At 41.3% G+C, this 10,722-nt stretch overlaps 1 protein-coding gene across 2 annotated transcripts; it reads left to right on the forward strand.

Annotated features, from left to right (window-relative positions):
- The first annotated feature begins 512 nt into the window (after window positions 1–512).
- On the forward strand, window positions 513–9,236 carry bcl2l12 (BCL2 like 12). Of its 2 annotated transcripts, XM_070923070.1 has the most exons (9): window positions 513–572; window positions 991–1,146; window positions 2,716–2,896; window positions 3,929–4,124; window positions 5,323–5,545; window positions 5,674–5,778; window positions 7,151–7,224; window positions 7,387–7,650; window positions 8,993–9,236. In XM_070923070.1, exons 3-9 carry the CDS (start codon window positions 2,718–2,720, stop codon window positions 9,032–9,034), a joined length of 1,083 nt encoding a protein of 360 aa, XP_070779171.1. In that variant the 5' UTR covers window positions 513–572; window positions 991–1,146; window positions 2,716–2,717; the 3' UTR covers window positions 9,035–9,236. The 2 variants fall into 2 exon arrangements, with proteins under 2 accessions (XP_070779171.1, XP_070779172.1); XM_070923071.1 differs by lacking the exon at window positions 991–1,146 and having other exon boundaries at window positions 521–572.
- Window positions 9,237–10,722: the final 1,486 nt, after the last annotated feature.

Consider the following 10,722-nt stretch of genomic DNA (forward strand, 5'->3'; position numbering starts at 1 on the left):
AGTGTTTTCATGAAACGCAGCAGCCAGTACTTATTCCTTCTTATTTCTGTGATTAGGCCAACAGAAAAGACAAACAGGCCTAGAGGGACATCTAGTGGAACATAGACCTTAGGCAAGTCCCATAGTAGCATGGTCACTATAGCAACAATGAGTGAATGTCATGTACTGCACAGTTTTAAGTTCATTCACAGGCCTGAGATGTGCTCTTCAAACAGGTAGATGCAGCAGGTGCTGAAATGAGGAGATCCCTGTCATCCCCAGAGGTGGGGTATAGATTTATAGATTTTTATAAATCTATATAAAAAAAAAAAAGAAAAGAAAAGAAATAAAAACTGAAAATGAACTGATTTACGTTCAGTCCTGTGCATGTGATATATAATGTGGATTTCTTCTCTTGAGGCTCCGGTGCGTGAGACACCAGGGTTCCTGATGGTGTCTGCTGCACCGGCACAGCCCGTCAGAGGCTGCTCGCTCCTCCCTTCCCTCCCCGCGCAGAGCTGTGTATCCGAGCACACACACGGGACAAGAGACACATAAATCTCGTCGACTCTCGCCGAAACGCACAAACAGAGGTACGAAGACATGTTTCATGGGAGCTCTTCCTGCCCTTTATTTCCATCCTCTTAAAAAAGTCATGAAGTGTTTAGTGAACTTTAATGTGAAGGCTGAAAGTTTTGGAGAGTCATTGTAGCCTAACTTTAGTTTACACCTCCTTCTTGATGAGCTTAAGTGTTTCTGTTCTTAAGGAAACCAGGCGCAGAGGCGTGAGTCCGCTGTTTCAGGTGGAATTGTGTGTGTGTGTGTGTGTGTGTGTGTGTGTGTGTGAACAAATAGAAAGCAGTCATGTTATGCATTTCCTGGTGGCTGGAGAGGTTGCGGAGGTTTCCTCCTGTCCTGCCCGGCCGGCCGGTGTGGATTCTTCTGTCCCCGTCCCGGTGCCATATCTCTAGCCAACCAAATTCTTTTTCCTTCTTCTTCTTCTTCTTATAGGTTTAACGACGTCTGGCATCTTTAGTGTCGCATTACTGCCCTCTTCTGGAGTTGGTGAACCCCTACACTGTAGGGCCTACAGTGTCCAGTTCGTCAGATTTTTCAGTCGTCAGTTCAGTTCCGCTGGTCAGAAGCTGACCGAACGTCTATTGCCAGGTCCAGTGTGCCCTTTAATTCTGCTCCTGTTTAGTCCTGATCTTTTCATGTCTTCCATCATGTCCTTTCTCTCTGACATGCATTTCCTGGACTAAAGCACATGTTCCACAGTTTCTGGTCCTGGTTCTGACAATGTTCCCTGTAATGACAAGTGTGCAGTTTGGATGACTGTGTCACTTCCTTCCTTCCATTCGCTTTCCCTCTGATTTTGACAGTTTAATTTTGGGTGTCTATGTTTTTGGTTTTTTTTTGAACAGTGCCTAGTTTGTCCACTTCCTCATTACCCAGAATGTCCGATTGAGCAGGAACCCAAATAAAAGTGACTTGATCCATTATTTTGAATACTAAGTCCTGGAAATTACCGGATGCACCTGATTTAAGACTGGACAGAGCAGAGACTAAGGCGCTACAGAGTGGAACTTTTTTTTCTAAAGCCATCAAAATGGCGTACAACTCAACAGTGTACACACATGAGACACGTGAAGTTCATTTGCACATTTCAACACTGTGGGAACTGCCAGCTGCAAAACCTGTATTATCTGACGATGGTTTGGATCCAGCAGTACAAAATCTGCACATAGTCTAAGCACACTGAACTCCTATGATCTAACCTCAGGTCACCCACGTCCCTCATTTGATGTGTAAAACCTGACTGACGTGTATGTTGTATGTAAATGTATTTTTGTTCTGGAGGCACACATTATGCACACTCTAAAAAGTAAAGGAAAATCTGATCTCACTGTTTACTACTAAGGAGATTTTTCTATTTCTGTTTTTTCTGCTGTTTCTATTTCTACTGTTTTCTCGTAGATTTTGGACTTTATTTTCAAAATATTACAACTTGATTCTTGAAACATTACAACTTTTTTTTTTTACATTATTGAAACTAGTCGGTGTTTGTAAGCATCAGTATGCCTGATGAAAAAACGTTTTTTTCTGTTTGTGAAGTTTAATAAGCAGTGTTAGTCTTTTAGTAGTCTTTTTTTTCCTGTTAGTGTAAAATGGCTCAGTACACAGATTTCCTGTATTCTAACTGAAAACAAAGCATATAGTTAGAGCTGCAGCGAGTACTTGATTAATCGATTATTCGATTGAGAGAAAATTAGTCGCGAACTATTTTGATAATTGATGAATCATCATTTTTCAAGCAAAAATGTAAAATGTTTGCTGGTTCCACCTTCTTAAATGTGAGGATCTGCTGCTTTTCTTTGTTTCGGCGTTATGATAGTAAATGAAGAGTCTTTGGGTTTTGGACTGTCAGTTGGACAATATTTGACGCAATTTGAAGGCGTCACTTTGGGCTCTGGGAAATTGTGATGAGCATTTTTCACAATTTTTTGACATTTTATAGACAATGAAATGATTCATCGATTAATTGTGACAGTAATCAGCAGATTCATCCATAATGAAAATAATCGTTAGTTGCAGCCCTGCATATAGTATATACTGCATAATATAGTTAAGAATTGGGACTCTGGATCTCTAAACTGCTGCATGATAGTACTACAGCCCCAACATGCTTTATGTCCCCTGAGAATAAGAAAATCCATATTTGTTTCACTTTGTTAGTGATGTCAGAGTCTGCAGACCGCAGCTCCTCCGTCTCCTCCATCTCTTCCATCTCTCTGCTGGAGATCAAGGCTGAGACTCATCTAGTCCTCAAAGCTTTCCTCCATCGGACCCTTTCTACCCCCCTGCCAGAGAGGCCTGGCAGAGTAGGAGGCGCCTACAGAGACCACAACAAGTACAGGTACAGTAACTCACCTCTGTTCTCAACAACACACTCATCTCCATTAACCTCAGACTGGACGATGGCATCAAATATCATTTTTAGTCTCAGCAGCAATTTATTTTATTTATCTGTCTTTGTCTGATTCTGCCATGTGTATTTCTTGGAACCTCTGACTGGGAGTCAGCCACACAGCATATACTGCCACAGTATTCTTACTGATTAAGTTCAATCACAGTTGTAAATAAAAGAGGGTTCACTTCCTTCTGTGTGAAGGGGGAAAAGCCAAAGGAACATTGTTGCTGTGTACAGTAGGCATATAGCAGAAATACAGAATCATGCAATGATGTGACAGCAAAATCCAAAGTGCAAATGTCAAGCACAGGAGTCAGCACAAAGTGAGGTATTTTGGTGAAAACTGAAGGATGTGTACGCAGCATTGTTTTGAGTTTTACAGCATAAATACAGCAGCTCATTCAGATGTGCTAACAGATGCTTTTTGGCTGTACTTGATGACACGACAACCTTGCATTGCTTCTGACTTTCTTTTAAATGTCAGCCGCTGTCGTTAACATGTCATGTAGTAGTAGTAGTAGTTATATTTTGTGTGGACACGGAGCCGGATGCTGTGCACATTTGACACAATGGTCTTGTTTCCGGGGAATATCACTCAATCTGACTATGACTCATTGTTTGGAGATTTTGTCATCAATCAAATAGAGTATGTTGACCCTGAGTTACGTTGGTTTACTGTGAATGTTAGAAGAAATGCAGCACTGATACAATTTCATTCCAGTTGAGCTCAAAATTTGAATGCATATGGGGACTATAAACAATACGGAACTAAGTTAATGTGATTTTGTTTTCATGATAGGACTTTAATGACTGTTACTTGTTACTTGAATGTGCTTACACAGCAAGAAAAGTAATCAGAACTTGAGACTCATTCAGATGCATCCAGGATGATTTTGAATTGACATTGCGTTGAATGGTGGGATACCATCCTATATCAGCCCTGTTGGTTCACCATACTTTGATGCTTTCCCACACTAGCTCCAAACCACAGCCGAAAGCAAAGGAGGTGTGGGATTCTCAGGCGGAAGATGTCAGTTCGGCAGACGAGAAGAAGACTGGATTCAAGGACTTCATAAAGCAGCTGCCTCGTCGTAACACCTTGCGCCGTTCTGCCAAAGACCCCAAAGGCTCATTGGATAGGGACAGCAGGGTAAAACCGTCCCAACAAACAGAAGTAAGGATGTGTTATTTGTATTAGACACCCAATAAAGACCAGTCACGTTTTAATTGTTGATTTAAGATAAGCAGCAGTCCAGATACATGTAGGCATTGTTACAATTAAATAAAATGCAATGTATATAGGACTTGTAGCCATAGCTAACTTGCATTCCGTGTCCCTGGTTAGGCTTTTTAGGATAAAATAGTAATAAAACACTCTAATACAGGCATAGAGACAAACAATAAAACAAACAGATAAACAGTAATTCAAACAACAAAGACTGAAAACAACAATTAAGAACTTCAAGAGGGAAAAGAAAATATGTATGCTATGTAAACCCATGTATCTCCGTGTTCACAGATTTGCTTTTGTTTAAGCCATACTTTTATCTTAGTATTGAAAGCTTTAAAATCAGGTAGTGTTTGTATTTCTGACAGCAGGGTATTCCAAATCTGTGGGCCTTTAACTTAGAAAGAGAATACCTGCCGGGTCTCCACTAACTTCTCCCCTTGTGCATTCCTCTTTCACCGCCCTAGAGGCCTGGCCAAACCAGCATTCATAACAGCTACATTTTGGGCACAATCAATTCATTTCAGCAGAACTGCTGCGATTGGTGGATCGGCTTGCAGAGGCGCAGAAAAGAATTTCAGCTTTGGTGAACATTGGCTTTCAAAATTGGCCAACATCTTGACTTTTGAGGGAACAAAGAGCTGGAGAGTCCAAAAACAGAGGAAGCTATCATATTAGCTGTGTCACACCATCCATCTTTTATATAGCCCTTATCTGAGTAACTGCTCGTCAGAGTGGTCTGCAGTTGTGACATAACAGTTGATGGGACAAATATGTCTCTTGAAAAATTGTGTGTTAGAAGTTAGTGGTGTGTTTACATTTAGTGTAATATTTTTTACGTTCTAGAACATTTTAAACTACTCCCACAGTAACTCATATTTCTCTGTATTGTATTTATACCTCATGGACTTATCTGTGTAATATATCTAATATAGTATATCTAATATATACTTATATGGTGTATATTTCTCATGTGATATCAGTATGATATTAAAGGGACTGTCAGTCTCCCCAGATATCTGGGAAGAGATTAGTTTGCCATTTGGTAAATGTGGTGGTAGTAGTCAGGCGAAATATACATAACACACCCACACACCCACATCACCACACCCTTAATGTTAAGCAGAGGAACCTTTTCCCACAGGATGGTGTCATATCCCACTCCTCTACATCAGAAGAAGATGACAGTGAGAAGAAGCCGCAGAAGAAGCTGAACCAAAAGAGGATCAGGAAAAAGCTCTCCAAGTTCTTCAGGTTGAAGTTAGACAATTCGAAGGAGAAAGAGGGGCCCATATCTCATCCTCAGAGGCCTTGCACCTTGTCGATCGACAAAGAACCAGAGCCCTCAACGGCCATCGTCTCTCCCAGTAAGCTCCACAAACCAGCTTCAGCTGTACCTGTAGTTGGTCATAACTGGCTGCTAAGCCTTAAGTTAAAATGTTAATGTGGAATTTTTCATTGCTTTGAATCTGCGTTGTGGTTCATGTTGATATAGACCACCCTCCTGAGTTCTATGATGAAGTAGCAGAGAAGCTGGAAAAGATCGCCCAGAAGTCCACCAGTATAAAGAAACTGAGTCCCACAGCCCAGCCGTCACCAGGTAATCACACACACACACACACACACACACACACACACAATTCAATCCAATTAGAAGAATTGGCTGTAGAAGAAGTGGCTGTTTATACCAATTTACAGAACATAATACAAGTTAAGCTGGCCCCACAGTAGAGATCATTGGGCAGATTTTGGGTCCCGATTCTCCCCTCCCGATAATTGCAAACATGTTGTGATGTTTACGACTTGAAATCCTGTAGTGGAACAGCAATGAAATTTTGAGCAGAAGCCCGCAACAGTCAATGAGAGACTGGGAAGTGTCACCGAGTCTGAAGTCCCGTTTGATCACGCGAGTTTCTGCAAGACACCAAGTCACTGGAATCGCCACTCTGAAATAGTTTAGTATGAATGCAGAGTGTGGGGTCCTGCGTCTTGACTGAATTGTCCGGTGTGTTTGTGTTCTCACGATTAAATGTTCAACATCAGTTCAATCTGTTCCTACGTCTGTGGTCTCCCACGTTTTTGAAACAAGTTCATATTTGAAAACCCTCTGGTGTGCACGAGACATTAGGTAACTAGCTATAGTTAAGCCATTAGTTAGTCAGTCAGTTTAGATTTTACTTTGAAGCTCTCAATAACTTCCAATGAGTTTAGCTTTAATACCACCTAATAAAGGCAGCACCAACAATATGTAGCATAGGCCTAAACACAGATTGGTACAAAATGAAGTGGAGGGATCACACTCAATAATCAATATTTATACTAAATAACATAATTTAATTGAATTAATTATAGGTGATTATAATTAAGGTATGATGTAACCATCTGCAACATTAGATACAGTATGATCGTATAAACGCTTCACCAAACTGTTTTCTTAGCGTTTCTATCATCATTTAACTAATTCACTGTTTAAATCTGCTCTGCACCATCCAGACAACAACATGGAGAAACTCTCTGTATTTTTTGTTGAGCTGCTGTCGTCATGCCGTCACCGTGATTAGCGCAGCCGTTTCAGAGCGATGAGGCCAGTGATGTGACTGACTGAGAGTGTATTTATTACATCACATATAAAAAAAATGTGCTCCCTGCACTACTGACGCTTCAAACAAAATGGCCGCTCCACAGCATGTGGCCATTTAAAACGCTTTACCCCATACACCAATAGGAAGCAGTGTTTTTTCAACTAAATGACTACTGGGGCCAGAATACACTCTATTGTGATCCATTACCCAAACTGGACTACTGCTGGTTTGTATTTCGACTTCTCACTGGTACCCGAGGACCAAGCTGACATCAATGAGCAGGCTACTTCGGTTGGAAACTAGCCAAAAAAAGTATAGTATAGACACCAACTAAGAGCTGTAGGACCCACGTTCACTGACTGTAAAGTTGTTGCTCCTTTCTTTCAACAGTGTGTGAGAAAGAGACAGTGGTGCGGCAGCTTGTTCAGGTGCTCTCTTTGGAGGGAGATTCTATTAACACTAAGGTAGGTAGTGGTTCATCATAAGGTCCACAGCTTTTTATGCTTTGCCACCTACCATGTGCATGTACTGAAAACTGTAGAAAAAGCAACAATCAAGGATGTAATCTCGCACGTGTGCTCATCTTGCGTGCATGTGTAAACCGGCACTGCCTATATTATTTACAGATCCAGTCGAACCCCTTCCTGCGCTCCAGCTTGAATCGTCTTTCCTATGCATCATTTGCCAAGCTTCTAGACGTTTTCTGCAGCGGTGAGGTATCGGAGGCACCAGCCCTGGCGCCAAGTGCTAGTCCCACACTGCGCCGCATGGCTGTCACCATGGAGGTATCACGGCGGATAGTGACAGCCACAGGAACCCAGCGCATACAAGGCTATGCAGAGTGCTACATGGAGAACTTTGCCCCCTGGGTCAAGAGCCAAGGAGGATGGGTGAGTGGATTCATAAAAACATTTTTAACTTCCATTATTCCATTAAGACATCTCTCATTTAGAAGGCGCTATTGTAATGGCCTGCATTCGGGTGGGGTAAATTCAGCACAATCTTCATTTACGCAGCACTAATTGAGCTGTTCTGACATTTTTAACAGATTTTTTTTTTTTTCTACCTTTTTTTTTTATCATTTCCACTTATATTTTGCTGTCAATGAAATCCAACTCTCCTGTAGATTTTTCACATTAAAAGCCTACTGCGAAAGGGAGGGCTTGAAGCATAGGCTAAGCCTTTTTGATTATGGTTCTTTAAATATGAACTAGCATGAAATATAGGTTATTCTTTACGTTTTTAAAACTCTGCTGGTGGTAAAGCCTGGTGTGGTCGAGGAAGGAAGAAGAGGAAGCAACAACAAATCTGCAAATAATAAGGGTTAGGGTTAGGGTTAGGAGCATCCAATGGAGTTCTGTTCTTGATCGGGGGAATGTGAGCGCTGAAGCGGATACAACATCTGCTGTCACCTGCTTCCCGTCTGATTTGGGGACAGGATAGCGGCAGGGCACAGCCTAGCTTACCGGACTATCCCAAAAGTGTTTTCGGTAAACAGAATCGGCCTTTAGCCAACTTTTTCATGGCTTGAGTACAGTGAGCAGGTAGATGCCATATTCTGCTTCCCATGCAGACATTTTTTTCCTGCAGTTTCAAAGACCCAGTTTTTACCATCAGTGGAGTCAGGGAATGGAGAAAATGTTCAGAAAAAGCATGCAGAATCTGCTCAACACAAACGGGACAGGGAAAAGTGGCTGCTCTATTAAAAAGTCTCAACAACAGGGTTCAAATGAGCATCTGTTGCATGAAAGCTGTGAGAGAGAAGTGGGAATATGCCGCCTTGATAGCTTGGCTAGAGTTTGTTCTTTCAATTGGGAAAGCAAAGCATTGCTTTCAGAGGGCACGATGAAGGTGAAAGCCCAAGCAACCGTGGCAACTTTGTGTGTGTGTACTTGCTGCAAGTACTTTGTATTGTTTTTGCCTGGAGGGTTGGCAGGGGTGGGGTTACGGGAATGATATGATGCATGGGTTGAGGCACCCTGGGCCCATATTACTAGTTTAAGATGCTTGATCAACCCACGGCCCTGGGACCAGGGTTAGAGACTTTATAATAATTTATATACATTTTTACCTAACATGCTCAAAGCATCCTGTACAGTCCGCTTCGTTGTTTAGGCCTCGTAGACATGGGCAGAATTTACACACGTGGACCTATGTAGATATTAAGTATATATTTTGAGCTTTATTTTCCTCTGTTTATACTTATCACCCAACCTTTTATGTCATCTCCAGGAGAATGTGGTAGATTTGGAGGAGCCCGTGGAGTACGATTGAGTTGTTTTATTCCAACTAACCACTGGTCAACACTGAGCTCTGGATCATGACGTCAAAGTGAGGAGAGGCGGATGGACCTGACTCTGCATTCCTACATGGGCAAGCTTCCCCACAGAGTCTCATCTAAACTGTGACGAGGTTCCAGAAGCCTCTTTGATTTATGTTGATCTGGGATCTGGACATTAGACCAGAGGTCAGAAGATGAAGCTATTTATTGTTATTGACTAGTGTGAACTCCGTTATTAAAAGACCTGTCAATCAGTTTGAGTGATAGCAGGTTGTAGTCCTGTTTTTGGTAGCGGGCGATTTTCATTTTCATTGTTTTATTCTCTGATTCTGTTCAGTGAGATCCTTCTAGAATTGAGTGTCAGATTGCTGTGTTGGGTTCACAAAAAGTGACACTTGATCCAAGATTTCCTGAAACTAGTATTGGGGAAAAAAGTGAAAATCTCGACCCAGTTACTGATTTCCCCCCTTGTTTTAACAAAATGTTTGATTGCAAGATTAAATAATACACAAAATGCTCTGTAGAGCCGACAGAACCTAAGCTTCCCATGCACAAACACTGCTGTGTTTTTTTTATTGTTGTTTGTTAAAGGTACAATCTGTTATTTAATGTAAAGTAATGTTCCAGAGGGTAGCCCTGCCGCCAAAACTCAAACCATCTGATTAAAACTCTATAGCTGTCAAATTCATGGGCAGGTCTTTTTGTACACGGACGAACAGAAAACACAACTGAACCTGAAGCTGTTTATTGATTTCTTCTTGTATTGTTTACATCATTGATGTTTGAAAAGAACTGAAGTCACTGAAAAACAGTGTGAACAAATGTATATTTTGTATGATCCTAAAGATACTTTTATGTCGTATTATGTTTTTTATATATTTTACACGTGAAGTGATTCAGTGTGTTTTCTGTGTGTGAGGGGCAACAGGGATGTGATGTGACAAGCATTTGGACCCTGTTTGTTTCTAAACCATATTTTTATTTACAGCTTCACTTTGACATATCAGGGAAAGAAAGCGTCAACTCATCGATGCAATATTTATTTATTTACAGCACGTGAGAAACAGAAATCTCTAAGAATGAGTGGGGCTGGGAGAGACATGCCTGATCTCAAGAACTCTATGCTTGTAATAATTTGACCCTTTCATAGAACCAGGGTTTCTTTCTGGTTGCCCTGTTGACCTGCACGAATAACCCAGTCCACAATCCAGACCAGATTTCAGTCTGAAGTGCTCTATTGGATAACTCCCCCCCATGATATATCATGCAGTTGGAAATGAAAAAACTGAAACCACACTTGAACTCCTGAACATGGGTTACATGATATGACGCTGTACAGAATATACTCATGACTTGAGTGTCTATGCATTCACCTAGTTATTTATTACAAAGACATTTTACATGCCATTGCCACAAAACGTTGAGCTCTGCACTGTGCGTTTTTAACAGTTTCATTATCTTAACTCAAAGAAGTGCACTAATTTACAAGCGAGAGACTGACTTCATCATCTGCCTCCCCACGCCTACTCTCTGACATGAACTACAGAACCATCACACGCCCACCACGCACAATAGCAAATTACTAATCATTTTGGTATATGGTTCAGGAGTGTTTAGAAGTTTTCCTAGTTTAGAAATTGGAAGTGAAGACCGGTCAGTCATGGATTTGAACAGCATGCAT

The sequence above is a fragment of the Enoplosus armatus genome, chromosome 17 (assembly GCF_043641665.1).
Source record: "Enoplosus armatus isolate fEnoArm2 chromosome 17, fEnoArm2.hap1, whole genome shotgun sequence".
NCBI classification, from domain to species: Eukaryota; Metazoa; Chordata; class Actinopteri; order Centrarchiformes; family Enoplosidae; genus Enoplosus; species Enoplosus armatus.